At 42.9% G+C, this 22,822-nt stretch overlaps 1 protein-coding gene across 2 annotated transcripts in view; it reads left to right on the plus strand.

Moving 5' to 3' along the window:
• The first annotated feature begins 354 nt into the window (after positions 1 to 354).
• LOC107385006 (membrane-associated guanylate kinase, WW and PDZ domain-containing protein 3) overlaps positions 355 to 22,822 on the plus strand; it is a 242,866-nt gene continuing 220,398 nt past the window's right edge. For both annotated transcript variants that reach the window (XM_054731807.2, XM_054731814.2), the window contains exon 1: positions 355 to 831. In XM_054731807.2, the coding sequence (XP_054587782.2) occupies positions 525 to 831 (307 nt within the window). In that variant the 5' untranslated portion in view covers positions 355 to 524. The remainder of the gene's footprint in view (positions 832 to 22,822) is intronic.

Below are 22,822 nucleotides of genomic sequence, written 5' to 3' on the forward strand. Positions count from 1 at the left end.
TCTCCGTTCAGTCACTACGGGGTGGATCGCAACTCGGTAAACAGGCTGCCGGTAAACAGCACCGCCCGTCAGGTTCTCAGCCTGCACACAGGTATGAGGGATTCTCCCAACCTGACAGACGTGCCACAATCCGCCGACGAGCGGCTGAAATCTTCCGTCTGGATCTTGGAACCCTGATTGGAGTCAAAGCGCGGATTCGGTTAGAGGGGGATCCAAACAGAAGGACTTCGATTGCAGTTTGTTTATTTTATTTATTGGAGCCGCCTCGACGCTGTCAACTCCGCTCCTTTACGCGCAAAACGCGCTCGGATTTATCATCGCAGCCTACTTGCCCGCGCCAGAAGCAGCAGCGAACGTGAAGAGGATGCAACCCCCAGCAGGTCGAGAGGATAACGCTTGGGGCTCCATCAGGCTGCGCCACCTCATTTAACAGCCACAAACTGAGGTTGACCGAATCGTGTGAACAGAGAGAGAGAGAGAGAGCGAGAGAGAGCGAGAGAGATAGAGAGCAGGAGAGCGTCATCATGTCCAGAACGCTGAAGAAGAAGAAGCACTGGTCCCATAAAGTGGTGGAGTGCGCCGTGTCCTGGGGCAACCTGGGAGACTTCGGCTCCGTGGTGGAGATCCTGGGAGGAGCGGAGCTCGGACAGTTCCCCTACATCGGCCAGATGAAGCTGGACGTGCTCGTGTGTCACATCGGGAAGCTGCCGTACTACGGGGACGTCCTGCTGGAGGTCAACGGGACGCCCGTGAGTGGACTTACTAACCGCGACACCCTGGCCGTCATTCGCCACTTTAGAGAGCCGATCCGCCTGAAGACCGTCAAACCAGGTGCGTGCTCCTCCCTGATCCCCTCTCCTCTGCTGCTGCTGTTAACCCGAGCTCTGCTGTTGTCAGACCAGCGGTGTGATGAATATGGCATCCTCCAAACTTGGCAGTGAAACCTGTTACTTTCAGTTTCCGGAGCACCATAAGTTACTTTTATTCCTGGAAATTGTTTAATTTGATGCCCAAAGAGGTCATCTTTGCAAAATAAATAAATAGTCAAAAGCAAATAGAGTCAGTGGGACCACCCTTTATGACATTCCCTAAAGGAAATCCCAGAGCTCCTCTGTAACACACACACACACACACACACACACACACACACACACACACACACACACACACACACACACACACACACACACACACACACACACCCCCCATAAACTCAAATTGACTTATTCTCTCAGCACTTTCTCAGGAAGATCGAAGAGTGATAATGGTCTTAATGGCATGTATCCCAGTTGGAGCCATCTTGGCTAAGTGCACTTACATGCATAAATATGAGGCTCAGTTTCATCCCTCTTATTATTCAAGCGGTTGTTGCGCACTGCATACAGATGTGTGTGTGTGTGTGTGTGGGGGGGGGGGGGGTAATTCTCCACACCTGGTTGAACATGGGGATGATGACGTGTCAGTCAGCTGGTCCGTACCTGACCAAAGGGCTCATCTGCAGGTGGGACAGTGATGTTTTTTTTTACTTCTGTTTGAGGAGGTGCCAGGAATCAGGAGGCCTCAACAACAACTGAGGTCATTCGAAAGGTTACATCTGCATCATCGGCAGCAGCTGACCTCGGGGTGGAAACCCTGATTATCAGCTGCATGGGTGAACATGTGAGTGTGTTTGGCTCCTCCATCACTTGTTCATTAATCAACTGATATTTTTTAGGCTGTTTGTAGGCACATGAGATATTTAAATACTAATAGGAAATATTTCCTTAGATGAATGAATGCAGTCCATATAATGGTGTGTGTGTATGTGTGTGTCTGTTTGGGCTGGTGTGTGTGTGTGTGTGTGTGTGTGTGTGTGTGCTGGCTCTACTCTCCTCAGGGTTTCTAACACCATACTCTCTGCCTGACTAACCAAGGATGATTAATAAAGGCCATCAAGGAAAGAGAGAGAGAGCAAAGTGGGTACACAAAGAAACAGACTTTGAGTAATTTCTGTCCTGTTTTCAGCTCCAAGTTGGACTCCCACACAAGTCTGTTTTTCCTCTTTAAAGTTCACAAAAAAAAGTAATGGGGACAAAGACAGCCGAACGACTCTTTGGTGTGTTCTTGCTGTGTTGAAATTCTAATTCCATCTTTTAATTCTTTTTAAAACACAGAAAGGTTTTATTTACCTTCAACGTTTCGTTTGCGGCTGCACACTTCGTCAGGCTGACACTGATGGTGGCGTCACTTCCTACTCCGTTTATCCGCGGGCAGTAGAGGGCGTTGTCGCCCTCTACTGCCCGCTCTCCCCTCTCCGTCGATGCAGTCCCATGCACGATCCAACGTGTAAACTCCGTCGTCCCTGTTCATGGTCCCACATCCACATCTCCTTATCTCGATTGCTTCTTTTATCCATCTTTTGCATTTCTGTTGTTCGGTGTTTATGATCCTTGTGTTGTCCCAGACAAATAAAACAACAAAGGAAAACAACAAACAACAACAGAAATAAAAAACAACCAAAGCAAAGAACCAGCAACCCAAAAAGACAAGAACAAAAACCAGTGATAACCTTACCATACATCAAAGGCATAACAGAAAAAGTAAGAGCAACAATGAAAAAACACAACATAAACACACCAACAAAACCATACACAACAGTTAGGAACAGACTAGTACACCCAAAACACAAGATACCAGCTGGATATAAATGCGGAGTCATTTACGAAATCCCATGCAAACTCTGCAGTAAAACATTCATAGGAGAAACCGGACGCCAACTCAACACACGAACAATAGAACATAGAAAGGAGTGTGAGAGAAACAAGTCAAAATCACACAAGAGCAGCAAAACAAGAAGCAGAAAGCACAATAAAGAAGTCAGCCGTAACAGATCACTGCACAAGAGAAAGCCATATAATGGACCGGGACAACACAAGGATCATAAACACCGAACAACAGAAATACAAAAGATGGATAAAAGAAGCTATCGAGATAAGGAGACGTGGATGTGGGATCATGAACAGGGACGATGGAGTTTACACGTTGGACCGCGCATGGGACTGCATCGACGGAGAGGGGAGAGCGGGCAGCAGAGGGCGACAACGTCCTCTGCTGCCCGCGGATAAACGGAGAAGGAAGTGACGCCACCATCAGCGTCAGCCTGAGGAAGTTTGCAGCCGCAAACGAAATGTTGCGGTAAATAAAACCTTTCTGTGTTTTAAAAAGAACTAAAAGATGGAAGCAGAACGACTCATCACATCGTTCTTCATCCTCACCAGACTAATGCTTTTCTGTCACACAAACACCTCTCAGACCCTATAGACGTGGTCGTCACAAGCTCTGATTATAAATCGGCCACATCTGCATTATGATTGAGTATACATCTCTATGTGGTGGCGTCATGTTTAATTCACACCTCTTGCATAATTGAGTTAGTGAGTGGATTTTCTCTACTCTGTCGGAGGCATGGGGGGGCTGGGGGTTTAGAGGATTAGCTGTTACCAGGAAGCCCAGAGAGTCACTGTTATGTGGCGGCGCCGGCAGCAGTGGACAGAGTCCCTTAGCCCACCAGATGTTATGCAGTGCTCTTCCCAACATCTCTGGAGGTGGTGGGCTCTCTGTGCTGCTGCAGCTGTCGCTGCTGACAGCTGGGGCGGAGCGAGGAGGGATGATGGAGAGCGTGCAAAGATGCAAACGACGATTTAGGGCAAGGATAAAGAGATGAGATGCAAGATGTGAGCGTCCACTTGGGCTGCTGTCTTCCTCAGTTAGTGATCCAAGAGGAGTATGAGCTGAAAGAGTTGCACAAGGTCTTTCCATAGCTTCCTGTTTGTGCTTCGTTTATTCTCCAGGGGCTGCTAACAGGCTTCTCCTGCATGCATGTGGGGCAGCTGTGGCTCAGCAGCTATGGCTGGTTGTCCTCCCAAAAAAATTCCATCCCTCCACTTGTAAAAGTGTCCTTGTGCAATACACTGACCTTTGCGTTTCCCCCTGATTTGCCTACTAGTGTATGGTTGCAGAAAAACAAGGAGTCGAATGAGTGAGAAACGCACCGTGAAGTGCTTTTCAACAAGTACAGGCTAATAATAATTCTCATGCATGCTGGGATATATAAACATGTCCACAAACCATTTATGTTCCTGTTTTCTTGTTATTTTTGTCTCCATTAAAAGCTCTGTGCACTGCACAGACGTCTGTGTCTGCCAGGACCCCCCGCTAAGCGTTGGAAAAGATGCCTGATAAAACCGTCACGAATAGCACCCCCAAAAATTCCGCTTCCGCCTCTTTATTTAGATTCTGCCATGCCCCATGCATGTTTTCAGCTGCAATCACTGCGCAGTCAAAACACACGTATGACCTGGAGCCATTTGTGTGCCACTGAAAGAATGACTCTGACAGCGGATGAATAATTTCACATCGCAGTGCACAGTGGAGCTGGTGCAACAAGCCTTCTTTTGTCTTTCAGCGGGCTAATATTAGCTTTAAGAACACATGTAAGCAAGAAATCTTGTTAAAATTGATGCTTTCTGATCTTCCGTGTGTCTTTGTTGACGAGTAGAGTTATGAAATCTAACAAAGCAACACATTTTTGATGTTTTATTAAAGCAAAAAATATGATCAAGTGAAGTTTTCAGTGGATTTTTACATGAATTATTCTTAAACTGTGAATTTGAGCTTAATTAGGTCTAAACTGAATCTGTTACTGATGATATAGCTCCTAAGACTCAACCAGGTTTACCTGCCTCTGCCTGCACAGCAGCAGCTTATTTTCCATTACCTGTTGATCGTACCGGTAAGAAGAAAACAGAGTGACATGAGCCCCATGCATCAAAAAGGCAACAGTGAGTGTGGGTTAATCACATTAATGCACCGCTCGTAACACAAAGTGGCTCTCAATGGAATCATGCTTTTTACAGGCGACGTTTTGTCACAGCACAGAGATTTGGAGCCGGTTGTTAAAAACAAGATGATGATTGAGAGTAAATATCCAGATATTTCAGTCAAATGAGTGAAATCATGTTTTCTGCTGAGTAGAGCAGCACAATTATTCAGACCCGTTACATGGAGCTCATGAGAGGGCAATTTAAAGCTGAGTTAGCAGTTTATGATTGAGTTTTATTTTAAAGCAGGTTAAGTAAATTTTTGATGGAGAGCCACCAAATGGCTCGGTTGAATTGATGTTTGAAGGTTTGGGTCTCGTGTTTCTGCTTCTGAATGTTCTTGCATCATGTAAGAATTTAAAAACTTGATACTGTGCTCCCGTTAAAGTGAAGTGTTTTTTTTTTCTTTTTATCTCAAGTGTGACGGATGAAAGATAATAAATGAAATTTAGATGACATCCTGCAAATGGGATTTCCACTCAGGTTCTACCTGAGAATGTGCTAAGCTGAGGGGATAGTTGAGTAGTACTATCTTGTGTTTGGAGGAACAATGCCCATGTCCTTCACAAATAATGAGCTCACAGCTGCTAATTGTCAAAATTTCAAAGCAACATTTCTTTATTGATCTTTGCACTGTGGGAGGGGTCAAGTCTGGCAGGGACTTTTTAATATTCCTTCTGAAATATTCATGCAGTGAAAAATAGACAGAGATATAAAAATTTAGGAAATAACGTTAGCAGGAACAGCTGTGAAATTTGGAAGCTTGGAGTTGATTTAAGACCGCAGCAATACATTCTAGCCTTGGATGAGCAATTAGCTCATCGGTCCTCAGACATAAACACAAAAAAAAAAAAAAAAAAAATTGTAAGTCGCTTTGGGTAAAAGCGTCGGCTAAGCACATAAACAACATAAACAACAACACTGTTTGTGAAACAGTTTAACTACAGGACTGCTTGGTTGAAGGAAAGTTGTGTCCTTTGTCTGCAGTTTGCATGTTCTCGTCGTATTCCTGCTTCCTCCCACAGACTTGTGTGTGTGTGTGTGTGTGTGTGGGGGGGGGGGATTCATCTTTTGTGCATTGGAGCTAAGTGATTAGCGTAGCATTCAACCTTACGCTACATCAGACTGTTGTTTTAGCCTGTTGTAGCGTTAGCAGGGGCATGCTAGTATCGCGAGTGCTTGATTTCTGCTAGTTTTAAACATTTACTTGCAGATCCAAATGAAGGTTGAGGAGATTACTTGTCCAGCGCTACAAGGCTATGTTTGTGCTCTGGAATTTAGTTCTTTCCAGAAGGGGAGTGGGAGACGAGGCAGGGGCTATATTTGTTTAAACTTCAGAATTTCGTCCTCTTCTCCTTGACGATATCATGCACCTTCCAGGTTGCCCTTAGGCATGTTTCCACTCTTGGAACTTAAGGGTAATTTTACCAGAACTTCCGGCATTCCCAGGCCATCGTATCTCCCAGTCAACTGCCTCCTCTCAAAATTTACCCAGAAGTTCTGACAATGGAAACACACCTCTTGTTTTCAATTCAAGTAACTGTTATAAAAATGAGCTAATATGTCAGAGTTCAAGTAGACTATTTGAGTTCCACTTTAAATGCTTTAACTACCTGGAATCATTGTTTCTTGATTAGCTGAGAACACAAGCTGTAAAAAGTAGCCCGGTTCACCGGTTTTCAGAATCCCTCATCTTTGTCTTAACATTTTCATTACAGGTCCCAGTTGCTCAGCTGCCATGGAGCAGTGTTTATTGGTAATAATGTTAAAGCACTTGTGCCCAAAGTGGATTAAATTAGAAAGAAAACAGAAAATATGCCTCTGAGAGGAAGCGTTAATGTGATTACATGGCATGTAGGAAAAAGACCACTTTGCAGGAAGAAAATGAATATGCAAATGAGCAACACTCATGTGCAAAAAAATCAATTATTGTTTTGGATTATGAATAAAAAATCAGCTTTACAATATGGGTTTGTGTACTTTTACAATATGGGTTTGTATTCTTTACAATATGGGATTGTTCACTTTTACAATATGGGTTTGTATTCTTTACAATATGGGATTGTTCACTTTTACAATATGGGTTTGTGTACTTTACAATATGGGTCTGTGTACTTTTACGATATGGGTCTGTGTGCTTTACAATATGGGATTGTTCACTTTTACAACATGGGTTTGTGTACTTTACAATATGGGTCTGTGTACTTTACAATGTGGGTCTGTGTACTTTTACAATATGGGTCTGTGTGCTTTACAGTAAGGGTCGGTGTACTTTACAACATGGGTTGGGGCACTTTTACAATATGGGTTAGTGTACTTTACTAATGAGTTTGTGTCCTTAAACATCTTTTGTACGTTCTTGCTGTGTTTGTCTTCTAATTCCATTTTTGGTTCTTTTTTAAACACAGATAAGGGTTTTCTTTACCTTGCTGACAGTTTCGTTTGCGGCTGCAAACATCTTCAGAGCTGAAGCTGATGGTGGCGTCACTTCCTACTCCGTTTATCAACCTTTTACAATATGGGTCTGTGTACTTTTACAATATGGGGTTGTGTACTTTTACAATATGGGTCTGTGTACTTTTACAATATGGGGTTGTGTCCTGCGGATGTAGATACTAATTTATAATACTGGGATTAGTTTTTGAGCTGAAGTTTCTAGACACCACAGATTGCAAAAATTTCACATATACCAACTTTCAAACGACATTGAAGTTTAAAATATCTAAGGAGTTAAACAGATTTTGAACTCAACAGGTGCTTTAATGGAAGAAGTACTTGGGTTGAATTATTTTAATTTGGAGATTTTATCCAAATCGTGGATTTAGCCATACTGTGTGTTTGGTCTGTGGGAGGAAACCTACTCATGCATGGGGAGAACACAGAAACTCTATGCAGAAAGACCACAGCTGGGTTTTGAACCAGCAACTTTCTTGTTCGTAGAACACAAAAAAAAATAAATAAATAAAGGTTGTGAAGGCTGGTTCTGATAATGTGACAGTGGTAATATTTCACCCCTGCTGGTATTTATGACGAGAATCATGGCAGTAGACACGGTCACAAGACATTTTGTTATTCTACTGGCTTGCTGGCTTGTTCTTAAACTCATCACACAGCTGGTAACACTCGGCCAAAGGCTACCAAACAGAAAATACAAAAGATATTCTCTAATGTTACTTTCAAAAGCAGTGTTAATACAATTCAAATCAGGATGACTTATTAAGTAGAAATAAACAAATGAAGTTATTAAAGACAGAAATAAAAACTTCTGTGCGTATGGTTGTCTCTAAAATAGTCCTAAACTTTTATTAACCATTGCACGCTTTGCATTGTAAATTTGAGAGACTGCAGTAAAAAAAAAAAAAAAAAAAAATAACAGTATAGATTTCAGCTGTAAGCAACAAAAAAAAATCTATGTAATTGCCCAAAAATGATTATGAAAATGAATATACGCCATTTTCTGCAGAACTCATGCATCTTCTTGTGTTATAGACTGTTAGTGCAAGTACAGACGCTAGCAAAAAACAGCTAAATGATTTTGTTATTTGACTTTGTTTAGCAGTATTTTCCCATACAATTCTTGCATGATAAAAGTACATTTTATTTCATTATCTGTACTTGCTGTTTCTTTCACCACTAAATGGCTCAACTCTCAGGTCTGCTGCCTTGAAACAGTGCCTAAAATTTGTTTGATGAGCTCAAATAACTGATTTTAGTATGAACCAAAATAAATATCTATACAGTTTTGCCGCAATTGAGCTGCCTTACATATTTTCATAATAATGCAATTTTTATTGAAATAGATAATAAAAACAGGTGAAGCTTGAATAACTGGAATATGCTGCAAAAGTTAATTTATGTCAATAATCCATCTTAGACTGAGAGACCATCTAAAGCAGACACAAGGCCCGCAGGCCAAATGAGGCCCGCGGAGCATTTTTATGTGGCCCGCGAGATAAATATCAAAAATATATTAAAACTGACCCACTGGCCATTTTACAGCAAAGACTACAACTCCCATGATGCTTGGCGGCGTTAGCGCGGACCCGTTGCGCCCCCTCCTTTGTGTTTTTTCCAGCGTCTGCTGCCGGTGTCTGCAGCTCCGATGTCTCGGACAAACTAAACACTCCTCTCACTCAGCGCAGAGTTTACTCAGCTATTTGCCGACGTTGAAGCCCAGAAACGGAGATTTCAACTGCTCAGTAATGTGTTCTTCACTGAAAGAGAAAGTTTTCCAACCAACTTCCAGACAGAGCTGATATAACTCCAGCGAGCAGCGACACGCTCAAATCAGCATGACTCTGTGGCTGCTGTCGTTTTTATTTTTCTTCCCCGACACACAACAACGTGGTCAAGCTGTTCAGACGCTCTCCATGTTCAGCAGCACAAACCTGTGTGAGCACCTGTTGTCATCTAATGTTGTCATTATTATGTTGAAGATGAACAAAACAACAGGAGTCTCCTCCTCAGCTCATCAACCCCATGATGCAGGTATCTGGCTGGAACAGGTGAGCATCACAGTAAACCAGTGGAGCAAACTGAGCTTTAAATATTTTGGTTTTTGCTCTTTTTCTGGCTGCAGATAGATGAATAGAATAGAAAATCCCTTTATTGTTCCTCAGTGGGGAAAGCTAGATGTCACAGCAGTGATGACACTTATTACAGGAGGAAAAAAAGGAGAATTAAAAATAAGAAAAATGAACAAAAAACAAGAAAACATAAATCCTGAATAGATTTTAAAAATGCTGAATATACCACAAGTAATGAATACCACTGATGTGTATTATTTAAAATTGACTTGCTCGTGTATAATTTGATTATTCCACATTCAGAGTTAATGCAAAAATAAGTTTGTTTCCAAATTAAAAGGTTCTAAATTGCATATATGTTGATAAAGAAAAAAGCAAATTTGCCGTCACTTTTTCAAAAAATATTAAGTTCGGCCCGCGACTTCGTCCCAGATTTTTATTTCGGCCCCTTGTGAGTTTGAGTTTGACACCCCTGATCTAAAGGCTCAGGAACCCTCTGCAGGTGTAGCTGATTAGAGTGTGACACTTTGCCTAGAATATTGAATTTTTCACAATATTCTAATTGTCAGAGATTTTGAATGTGGAGTTTTAATCAGCTGTAAGCCATAATCATCACAATTACAACAAACAAAGGCTTGTTAATATCTGGTTTTGCGTGTAATGAATCTGTCTCATATTAGTTCACATTTTATTTTTTTGATAAAAACTTACTTGAAAAAAATCCCAGATTTATTAAATTTTTGTTAAATTCACACACTGGTGAGATGCGCAGCAGTGGCTGCAATCGTGAACTTTTTGGTGGTTTAACCCCCAATCCAACCCCTTAAAGCTGAGTGTCAAGCAATGAGGTGTTGGGTCTCGTTTGTAAAGTCTTTGGTATGACCTGACCGGGATTTGAACCTCAATCTCCCAATACCGGAACGAACACTCTACCACTAAGCCACTGAGAAGGTCCAACTCAATCCATATAGCACAGTGATGTTTTCAGTATTTTTCTCTAGTTTAATAATGCCTTTGTTTAAAGAAGACTCTATTGGAAGAGTGTTGCATCATTTTTACTTCAAAACCCATAGCGGCCCACTTGAGCGTCTGCTCTTGTGTTTACCGAGGTGGTCGGTGTGATGGAGAGGTGGACGTGGAAGGGGTAGAAGGATTCGTAACATAAATGCAAAACAAACCAGCATAAAGGTGCTCCCATCCCTACTCCAAGTCCTCAATAATTCATTTTTTCCCTCCCGAGTGGGAAACTTCATTGATGTGCGTGTGGATGTGAGTGATAACTGGTGGAACTAGAGTAAAGCAGTGGGCTAGCGTGAAAAAGCACAGCACGACTCCCAGTTTCCAGCCTTCTTTCATTATTCCCACTTTAATCAAATTGGGGCTGCTCTTGTCACACACTTCAGCAGCACCTGCAACAATCTCAACGTAAACAGCATGCTTGATGAGATGGCTTAGAGTTGGAGCTGTGCGCTGAGAGATCGATGATGAAGAGCTTTTCATGGTGATTGCCTTGTGGATGTGAAAGTGAAAGGTATGCGTAGGAAATCTGTCTATCTGTGAATGGTGGTGCATGGTGGCGCAGTTGTTAGCACTGTTGCCTCACAGCACGAAGGTTGCAGGTTCAAATCTCGGCTGCGGCCTTTCTGCATGGAGTTGCGTGTTCTCCACATTCATTTGTGGGTTTCCTCCGGGTACTCCGGTTTACCCCACAATCACAACATGCCCTATAGGTTATAAATTGTAAGTCACTTTAAGTAGTCGCTAGTTTTTTAGTCTTCTGATCGTCAATAAAAAGCACAAGAAGAAGCAAAAGACGTTTGTTTTCTGTTGGCTTCGTGACGGAGCCCGGAAGTAAAAGTAAGAGAGTAATGTCTTTAGAGGAAAAGCAAAGAGCTAAAACTGGAGTGAACAACGGCGTAGCCTATGCTATTTTGATGGAGCTAAAGGAGGCGGCAAAATCAAACTGACGGGGACCTGGCTTTGTTGCTACTAGACTTGTAAGTAATAATAATTTTGCCCAACAGTGTGTGGATCTTTTTGTGTTTTTTTAGCATTACTTGGCTCATGTTAGTGTTAGCTTGTTGTTAGCGGTTGCTGCAGATTTAGTTTACGACAGTTGTAATTCCACTTTGAACCAGTAGGGCGGAGGAGCAGGAAACTGCTCTGTGTTACATTAACTCATTCGCTGCCAGCTGTTTCCTGATCGGTAAAGCCCTTTGCTGCCAGCTTTTCTCACAGTTTTTACTGTTTTTTTAAGAGTCACAGAACGTTGTGCCTAGGATGATGTCGACAACCAAAACAAAGAGGAGACTCGCCTCTTACATCAGGAAGAATCTGCGAGTTTCCAGCGTTATCCGTTCTTTCATTATTCGTTGTTGAATTGTGATCGGCAGAAGCTTTTCTGGTTCGCGCCTCACTTTTTTTTACAGCAGCAGCCCAAAACGATCTCCTAACACATGGATGTTCTGCTTCCTGATCACGTGACGTGTGACGTATACGGATGAAGATCGGCTTTAGAGCTGAGATATTTGTTTTCACGGTGCGGGGGCTCGTTCCGATGCCCACACTGTAAAAAAATGCAAATGACAATTTTAGTCGTCATTGGCATTGAACAGTTGGATTTAAAATGACGACTTTAGTTGTCAATGGCAGTGAATGAGTTAAGAAAGGTCAGGGACTAGCAAGGCTCCTGCATTCTGCCTACAGTATCCCCCTTTTCTCTCTAACTCTGTTAAAGCTCCAGAAAAATCACCAGAATCTGTCATGGCATTTAAATTCTCATATATAGATTGATGATTTTGATTAAAAATACTGAAAAATGTGCCACAATATGTAGAAAGAATAGCTTTGTAAACATTTCTCTGGCTTGGTTGCATAAATATTTCATTTGCTGTTGGTGTTTCAAAATCCCACAGGAGCAAAATATAGTGGACTCTGGTTATATTGCCAGAGCTTAATGAACAAATACGTGTGTGTGTGTGTGCGCGTAAATGAAGAAAGGGAGCAACATCATCTTACCAACTCATATCATGGCAAAAAGCCATTAAGGGAAAGTTGCAACTTTGTCTCCTTAATTGTGCTGTCTGCAGAAGCTTATAACGGCAGTGGTCATAAAACCATAAAGCATACAAATACCATTTTGGTGTTTACACTGTGTAGTTTCCTTTGAGACGTATTTCTCTTTATCAGTGGGGATTCTGCTCCCTGCTCCCTATATTTCCTGCTCCAATTAAAGACCGTTGTGATCTTAAATGTGTGTCAGTGTGCAAAACGATAATAAAACGAGGAATTCTAATACAGCCCTCCTAGATTTGTATTTATTAGATGGGAATAAAACCATTTGCTATGTAAAAGTGACACACGTGAAGTTGTAGGTGGGTTTGGGTGCTGACGGAGCGGATGATACTGCTATGTTTTGCTTTGACCTGCATTATATGGACCCTCATTACTTCCTGTTATTTCTGTCCGGAAGAGAAGCATCCTCTTTGCTCGCCTCTGTGTTTGGCTCCACGGCTTAATTTCCAAGGATCCATCCTTTCGTTGCTCTAAATGTATTTTTGCTGATGCTACCCATCTGTTTAGCGAATGCCTGCATTCTACATACATAAAAGTATCATTTTACTTCCTGGCACACAAATTCTTCTAAATTGACTAAACGGGATTAAACCAGGAGCGGAAGAGCGGAAATCAAAATCCCAGAAAGCTAAACATTTGACCTTTTCTGTTCCATTTGTTGCTTCTCTTCTGCCTCCTTTCTCTGAGTGCATCATTCATTTTCTGCAAATGTGAAACTGAAATGACAAAGAGCTGGACGGGAGTGCGTCCCGGGCTGTCTTTTCGATGAGCGTCGTCTCCGTCAGTGTCTGGGGGCAGATTGGAGGGGACGGCTGGCGAGCCATCACTCCTTGGTCTTGTTGATTTTACCGGAGGCGCAGCAGCCATACGGCGGCTGCCTGAACCGGCGCGTGAATGACGTTGTTTTTATTCATCACTGACTGCATCGTACAAAAATCCCTGCACCCTGACTCGACTCCTTTAGGTGATTGTACACTTGTCACTTTCCACCTTCCTATTATCCAGATGTGCATTATCCTCAGACTGGTGTTTATCATAGCAAGAAATGGGCTCAGGTCACCTCTAGCTAGCTTGCAGGTAATGGGCCTTGACATCTGAATTAGTCTGCCCTTGTGTGGGGTATTTAATGGGAGCTTTGAGCGCTGGGGGGGTGAGATGCTCACAGGCAGACATAAAGAGACAGAGACGAGTCCACGGGGTGATATTTTTAAGGCTGTGACGGGAGGCTTCCCAGAAATATGGCTGATCATGAAGTTGTCACGGTATAAATTTACAGTTGACAGAGCGGGCTGGGGGAGGTGATTGCACCGAGTCAGTGCAATTATGTATTTAAACTTTGATTCCACAGTTGAGCAGTAAACCACCACCTTCATAAACTTTGAGATTAGCTCAGCCTCCAAACAATATTCCTCTTCCTCTCCCCTGTCTTAGCCGTGCGGCTGGTTTGCCCAGCTGTTAGGCTCATCCCCACTCCAGCTTCTTTATTATTCCTTAGCTGTGTGATTCGCCATGTGCTTGTGGTGGCAGGGGAGCGGCTGGCTTTGTGGAATCTTAATAACGGTGAGCTGATGCCAAGCTTTCTATTCGCCGCTTGCTTCAGACGTGCAACTGAATGCCAATGAGACATTAGGGTTGAAACGAGAAGGATCAGATCAGGCCGCGGCGGACGGGATATGAGTGGCTGCAGAGCCCTTTTACCAAGCGAGGAGTGTGCGTGTCAGCTCCCAGAGGCGCCACAGCGTGAGGCTTTCAGTGTCTCAGGGTTATCTCAGCGCACCTCGTTGTCGGAGCGTGGCCTCTCTCATGCTTCTCTGCAGAGAGGAGATAATATGAGTGCATTCTGCTCTGCTTTGACTCTGCGTTGTTATTTTTTCCTGTAACACACTGACCCAGAAAGTTTGGATGTGAGATTAAACCTGATAAATTATGATTAAGTAAAGATGCAGAGGTGAATGACATCAAAGCTTGGCTTCTTCTCTTTTAGAAGAAGAAGAAAATATCATTTCTATAGTGCCTCTCAAGATAAAACTCACGAGGCGCTTCACAAAAACAAAAACTGTAAAAATATAAAAAAGAATTTAGAAAATGGTTAAAAATATATTTAAAATGAGCAACAAAATAGACAATTGTGATTAAAAAATGTTAAGAAAGAGAGAGAGTGAATAGGAAAGAGGGAAATCCGTGGATCCTGAGGAAGGTGGAATAGGTGGGGAGAGCAGAATAAAGAGAGGGGTGAAGAAGGTCATACAAAAGCCAGCTTGAACAAGTGAGTCTTCAGCTGCTTTTTAAAGGAGTCCACTGAGTCCACTGATCTCAGGCTCAGGGGGAGAGAGTTCCTGAGTCTGGGGGCCACAGCAGCAGATGATCTGTCACCTTTGGTCTTTAGCCTGGTGCTGCACAACCAGTAGGCTTTGGTCACTGGACCTCAGGGACCTGCTGGGGGTGTAGGGACTAAGAAGATCACCAATGTAAGATGGTGCTTGTCCATGTAAGGCCCTATAGACCAGAACCAGGATCTTGAAAAGAACCCTACAGTTAACTGGCAGCCAGTGAAGCTGGAGGAGAAGCGGGGTGATGTGGGTGTGTTTGGAGGACTTGGTCAGAAGCCGAGCACAGGCATTCTGAACAACCTGTAGACGGTTCAGGGAGGTTCTGCTCAGACACGTGAAAAGAGAGTTACAGTAGTCTAAGCGTGAGGAGATGAAGGTGTGGATAACTGTCTCAAGTTCAGAGCGGGACAGAATGGGACTCAGCTTAGCAATGTTCCTGAGATAGAAGAAGGAAGAGCGAACAAGAGAACTGACATGAGAATCCAGGGTGAGAGCTGGGTCAAAGGTCACGCCAAGATTCCTGACGGAAGGTTTGGTGTGAGAAGCAAGCTGACCAAGGGAGTCTCTGACTTTGGGAACCAGCTTGTCTGGGGCACTGATGAGGATCTCAGTCTTATCTTCATTCAGCTGTAGAAAGCTCCCAGCCATCCATGTTTTGATAGAGTCTAAGCAGGTGTGTAACAGCTGCAGCTTATGGGCCATTCCCATCTGTACCGGGTCGGCCCGGGCCGGGTAGCGTAGGTTGTTTACATATCTGGGTGGCCTGGTATTTTTCTGGGCCAACCAAGGCTCATTCTCAGCCCTCTTCTCGAGGGGGTCTGCTTCAGGCCAACCAGGGCCAACACACCCACTGCTGACAGCAAATTCACACCTTCCATTAGAGCAAGCCTCTGATAATCAGCCCACATGGGCTTAAGACAAGGTTGTGTGGAATCAACCGGGCCAGGCTGGGGCCAACTGGGGCTACCCGGCCCGGGCCGACCCGGCACGGATGGGAATGGCCCATTAGACATCTCATGGGGCTTAAAGGAGATGTACAGTTGGATGTCATCTGCATAAATATGGTAGGAAATTCCTTTGAAGGAGCTCAGGATGTGCTGAAGAGGGAGCAAATAGAGGAGGAATAGCAGAGGCCCCAGCACAGACCCTTGTGGGACACCATGAGTAAGGGAGGTGGTGGAGGACCTAAACTTGGAGACGGGCACAGAAAAGGAACGGTTTTTTGGTTTTGCTTGGATGAATAAATAGGAAGACAACACTTTATTCAAAAACATTTAACACTCGTCTTGTTTTTGTGACTTGATTTACGCCACAGCCTCATTTCATGCACAATAACCCCACATCAGTGTATTTATTACAGCTTCTGTATGAAGAGTTGTTGGAGCCGTAGAATAGTTGTATTTTTTATTTTCAGATCGTATTGCTCCGTACTTCCTCCTAGGATTTCACTGCAGCATGGTAGACTCATGTTTAACTGTTTTTATATTTAATACTTTCATCTGTTTGAATAACTTGAGTGAAATGTTTGATTTTATTACAAAGCAGTAGCCTAGTGAACTAGACCAAATTCTTGCTTTGCAAAGTTTGGTCTAGGCACGCTCCATTGGAACCTCCACAGCTCCTACCAGGACTCTGGCTAGCCAATCACAACTCTCTAGAGGGGTTTCAAACACAAAGAGCTGTGACTGGTCCATAATGGTGGGCCAATCATAGTGCTCTATCTGCTTAGTGAACAAATCACAGAGCTTTATTCGCTTTGTGGGCCAATCAGGGCCCTCTCAATGCCTGGTGGGTGGGATGATGCAACAGAGTGAAACAAGAGTATGTCACATTCATTGTCCAGTGGAATGCGGAGATCATTTGAAAGACAACGGTAGAACCCGCCCCACAACCGAGAGCCGTCAATTGAGCGTGGCCAGACTAACAAAGCGGTGCTCAGAAATAAGAATAAAGAGTTAAATTCTTATTCAGGTTCAGTAATGTGGATGAACTGTTATTATTGATATTTTAGGAATCAAGCAAAGTGTAGAATGTCTAAAACCTGACAAGCCATCCTCGGATATAAAGGATGGACATGACCTATGGGCAAAGTTCAGTTGAGGGGCAGTTGTCTTTCAAACTGTCTCCACATGCTAATGGATAACAAACAACATGACATCATCACTACAGGTGTCAGTCAACGGGGCAGTCCGCCATACACTGCTGAAGAAGACGTAAATGCATCCCTTTTCTAAATAAAGGACTTAAGTACCTCTATCTGACTCAAAGAAAAGCCCAAGTCTCACCAGTCCAAAGGTGATGCCAAAGCCGCTTCACACAAGCCGCTGCTGTCTTAGTTTTGGTTAGTCTCACCAAACAGAGCACTTTGATTGACTGACGCTAGACTGTCCGGGGCTGCGGAGGTTCCAATGGAGCGTGGCTAGACCGACATGCAGAGCAAAATAATTTTACTTTGGCAACTGACGTCGTAGATTCTAGGCTGCAATGTCTAAATATTGGTCATAAAGCTCAGTAATACATGTCGGCCATTGGCTGACCGTCACCTCTACATATTGTTCGGCAAATTCATACAGATTTTTGTTCAGATTGAACCTTTTTCCAAATCAGAGTAGAATGATGACCAGCCAGCAACCTCGTTCAGATGCGTGAGGGCGAGAGGCGTCTGAAGTGTCTGAAACGCTGACGGATGTGGGTGTGATTTTATTTCTTCGACAGACACAACAAAGCCTGCCTGTCAACACAGGACCATTTAATGCACTCCAGACGGATAGCTGTAATTCTCTGGATTTCTTGTACGTCAACGCACGCACGCACGCACGCACACACACACACACAAACACACATTAATCTTCCTCCTTCGCAGCACGCACGTGGGCCTCCACATGATGCAGATGTTAACAGTGGGATGGGGTGATGGTAGGATGCAGAAAGCCCGGTTACCCAGTTGCTTTCCTAATCTGATTACAAACAGCTTCATGCAGTCATCCTGAATGATGAAGGGCAGGCGCCAGGGAAGGGACAGATGGACGAGCCTTGGCTGTTAGCAGCTGTGCTTCTGTTGTGTAAGTGGATGGCCTCCAACTGCACCAAACTGGAATGATACATCCTCACCTGACCATTATGGTGTCACGCTTTACACTCATTCTGTTCAACTCTGTCTGGCTTTTATTTAAGGTGACACCAGCCTTTTGAACCCCCCAGACACACCCTAACTCTCATGCTGAGAATCATTCTTCAAACTCCTAAGGGAATATTTTATACTCTGTCTTGTAACATATCCGTCTACCCTGTCAAGCTTTTTGACTTAAAACAATTTGTGCTGTTGCAGAATAACTAAATGTGTTTAAGGCTCAGACTGGGATTGGTTTGCAGCTCCATGTGGTTCCTCTGCATCTTCAGCTACCTCCTGTCAGAACCGCAGCTTCATGGCACCTCCGAAGAGAGCGGAGATGAGCGGTGGCAGCAGCTGCTGGAAGAACCCTGTCACATTTTCATGGCAGCAGATTTAATAAAATGCTTTATGTGAGAAGCTTCACATTAAATTTTAGTCATAAATGTAAAGCAAACCTACAATAAGGCTGTCACCATAAAAGGAGGAACCTTTTTAGCTCCACTGCTCATTTGTGCAATGCTGCAGCTTTAAGTGCTACTGATGATCTTATGCTACATTTTAGAAGCGGCCTTATTGTCTGCAAACCATATGATCACGATGAGTTTGGGCCTCAAACTTGTCTCTTAGTGGCAGAAGCCTCCTGTCAAGCTGTTGGCAGCTCGGATCAATAACTTCTTTACGACTTTATTTCCGTAGGAGAGGAGCTGCAGGGAGCGACTGCGCCACTTCAAATCCGATTTAAAAACATATGCTGCTCCTATTAATAAAAATAACATCAGCTGATGTCTCCACTCACTTCCATCCTGCTAACAATAACACATTAGTTGCACTCTTGCAAATCTTCACAAAGCTAACATTGAGGTTGTCTGCTCATCTCGTTCTGAAGGTGGCCATCTTCAAACAGCCTACGTTGTTTTTCAACATGTGCGTCATGATGCTTCCAGTTTGTGTGATTGAGACTGAAGCTGTGAAATGGCTTAAGGCACATTTGTTCCCTAATTGTTGTTGTTTTGTTCTGGGGTCACAGCTGGATCTCTCCTGAAGCAGCTTGAGTATTTGCATCATACAGAGATAAAAAGGAATTTTTCCCACCTTTTTTTGAATCATTTCAAATAGCTGAAAAAAAATAGAGTTAAACTGTAAATTATTTCCATCCATCCATGCATTGCTGGGGCAGCATCCTAAACAGAGAGGCCCAGACTTCCCTCTCCCCAACCACTTGGGCCAGCTCATCCGGGGGAATCCCAAGGCGTTCCCTGGCCAGATGAGAAACCTAGTCCCTCTGGTGTCTTGGGTCTTCCTTTAGGTCTTCTGGATGTGCCTGGAAAACCTTAGCAGGGAGGCATCCTAATCAGATGCCCGAGCCACCTCAACTGGCACCTCTCGATTTGGAGTAGCAGCAAGTCTACTCCGAGCCCCTCCCGGATGATCGAGCTTCTCACCCTATCTCTAAGGAAGAGCTCAGAAACCCTGCAGAGATAACTATCTTAAAAACTTGTATCTGTGATCTCGATCATTTGGTCACTAAAGCCCGTGACCATAGATGAGGGTTAGAACTTAGATCTACCGTTAAATCAAGATCCACTTTTCTCAAAGAAGCTGCTGAGTTGAAGTTGAGGTCACATTGTAAGGAAGTTTTAGGAACACATTTTTTTTTTCTGAACATTTTGGCACCATGACAGCAAATGACACTGAAAGCCAGAGCAGGCTGTAAATACAAATGTTCATGGTTAGTAACTGAGCACAGCAGAAGGGACTGGGCATACAGAGCTAATGTTATATAGGTGGGCTTGGATAACAACAATGAGCTCTGTGTTGGATGAGTCAGTCAGACCATTTCTATAGTTGAGGGAAATTATTTATTTTCCTTGGTGTTTAAGCTTTAAAGACCGTTCGCAGCAATGAATTGTGGGACTGCACACTTCTGATTCATTTAGATGCAAAAATAGGAAGGAAGCCGTCCCAAAGTGGCCTTTCATAAATAAACACACATCAGTGACTAAAGCCCACGCAGAGTCCGCGTAAGCAGACCGACCCTAGCAGTGAGTCAGGTATTTACAATTTGTGAGAATAAAATCTCAAAGCATCAAGATAGAAATATGTTTGTCATCTCACGCGTTTGAGCTGATCCAAACCAATTTCCATCAGACAGAAGAATGTTTCTGTGAGGTGCTTTTTAAGAAGGAATCAGCGGTGTCTAGATTTCAGATTTTAAATGAATTTTCTGAAGTAAACACTGTGATTAAGCATGTAGAACAAATTTTATATTCTACATTAAATTAAAGTCCGCCATTAATCAAAACCTGGTTTAGTACTCTTGCTGATTCTTTAGCTGGATGCGAAGATTTATTCATCACAACAGATCATTTATTTAACTGGTTAATATTTCCAAAAGCCTAAAAGCTGATCACTATATCATTTTATATTCTCATAGCGAACGTAAACTTTTATGTGTGATTAGACAAATGTTACTGGGCTCTGTTCAGATAAGCATGTTTCACAATCTGGATTTTAGGGTTCTGCTTAACGAACTGATCACCATGAGTCAACAACCAAACATAATACTCTGTGTGATTTTTTCTTTCTTATTATTAAAGGACTTCCTGTTATTTGCTTTGTTGCACTTTGATATTGTCTTCTATTTCATGCAGAGATTGCATCACACATGCTTCACAAATAGTTCTGTTTATCTTGGAAATTTTCTTACAGAAGTTCAAACTCATTCTTTTCTTTCTTTGGTTCTCTGACTCATGTCCTAACATTTGCACAAGCTGGGGCCTGTTGTGCTGCAGGGAAAATTAACAAGCAGTTAGTTTTCTCAACCGGCTTTTTCTTTTTCTGAAAATCTGAAATAAATTTCTGGAAAGGAAGATGTTGTTGACGCACAGACCGGTAGTAGAAACACATGTTTTTGGTCAAACGGCACAGCAGTTAAAGCTATAGGGCACGTAGTTAAAGTAACCTCAAAAATGCTTAAATGTGAGTATCTAACCCTGTTCTATGATCTAGGACTTTCATCATTTATATTTCCCTGAAGTCCCTCCCCTAGCCTCTACAGCAAAACCAGTCAACAAAAAAGTAACTCATCTTTCTGTCCTCACACTCGTTTCCTATTGACTCTGTGGTTAGTGCGCTGCGTGCACTCTGGACCCGTACTAGAACCGTGCCTCCTAGTTTGATTGACGGCCACTGCTTTCACCACACAATTATTTTATGCAAGATTTAATCACGAGACAGAAGACTGTCAAAATTGCAGGACAGTTTCTCAGTTAGTGGGACATCTGGTCTCCTGGACAATAGGAGACCAGATGTGCACAGAGCGCCGCTGCCGTCCAGAGTGGCTGACCTGCTACAGTCTGGGAAAGGGAAGCATCAAACTGTTTTTGAGTCTGGGCGGTTTGCTTTGTCGTTAAAAGATAATGTTTCAGCCATGCATTGTATGGTGTTTATATTTTACTAATGTGTTTAAAACAAGAGAAATCCTAAAAAGGTTTTAAATTCTCAAATTTTAGGGAAGCTGGGACTAAATTTGCCTATGATTGGAGCTAAGTGTGTTGGTGGTGGTCAGAGGGGCCAACGGCACCAGATGGCAGCCTCGCCTCTGTCAGACCGTCCCAGGGCGGCTGTGGCTACAAAGTAGCTTACCATCACTAGCATTGTGTGAATGTGAGAGTGTGTGAAAGCGTCTTTAAGTGTCCTAAAATGCGCTAAATAAGTGTGACTTCTTCTTCTTCTTCTTCTTCTTCTTCTTCTTCTTCTTCTTCTTCTTCTTCTTCTTCTTCTTCTTCTTCTTCTTCTTCTTCTTCTTCTTCTTCTTCTTCTTCTTCTTCTTCTTCTTCTTCTTCTTCTTCTTCTTCTTCTTCTTCTTCTTCTTCTTCTTCTTCTTCTTCTTCTTCTTCTTCTTCTTCTTCTTCTTCTTCTTCTTCTTCAGTGATTAGCCTAGCACTCACTTTTATGCTATATTGCACAATTGCTTTAGTTTGCTGTAGCATTAGCATGGATGTTCTAGCATTGCAAGCGTTCAATCACTGGTGGTTTTAGATGTTTCCCTGCTTGAAAACTGCTGATTTGATTAAAACAAGTGATTAGCAGCTTCTGCAGAACCCATTGAAGGCTGAGGAGATAATTCAGCAGTTATCATCAAGTGTTTCTGAGCAGGAACATTTAAACATAACTTGCATTTTAGCGCTTTTGTGTGTGCGCGGTAAGGAGTGTGGTTTTCAGCTCCTTCCTGAAGGGGTTGAACTGTAGCTGCTCGAATGTCAAAATCTCCACCTCTTCTTGATGACATCACACTGTGAATCCCAGCTTTGATGCACAAGGAAAAACCCTGCAAGGAGAAGAGCAGAGTTCATTCATCTTATTTGGTGGCTGTAAAAGTTTGATTTTGTCCCTCTTTTATGTTGAATTTATTTCACAGTTTTCATTGGTTCACTAAATCCATTGTTTTACACATTTGTCCTGTACCAGAATATTTCACCTATTTTGTAATTTGTATTTTGTAATTTGAATTGCTTTTATTTTGATTTATTCAATATATTTACCTTCAACTGAACCATGTTCAGCGCTTTGGGCTTCCTGACAGGGTTGCGGAAGGCGCTTTATAAATAAAGCTTTGATTGATTGATTGAAAAGCAGGAGATGCTAAAGTTCGACCTGAGCTTCTGTTTGGCAGCTTGATTTATATGTTTGATTGCATGTAACAAACAAATGCCTTTAGAGATCAAACTAATAGCTTTTGTGGGGTTTGATTTAAAAACCATCTGTGCCACCTTTAGTGAAGAATGCAGAGCATGTGGCTAATGGAGGAACTGTTATAAACATTTCAATAAAACCCAATGAGCGGAGTGGCATTCATTATTTTAATAAGACAGGTCTGCACGTCTGAGCCTGCATACTTCCTGTTGGTAACCCAGCGTA

The sequence above is a fragment of the Nothobranchius furzeri genome, chromosome 3 (assembly GCF_043380555.1).
Source record: "Nothobranchius furzeri strain GRZ-AD chromosome 3, NfurGRZ-RIMD1, whole genome shotgun sequence".
Classification (NCBI taxonomy): Eukaryota; Metazoa; Chordata; class Actinopteri; order Cyprinodontiformes; family Nothobranchiidae; genus Nothobranchius; species Nothobranchius furzeri.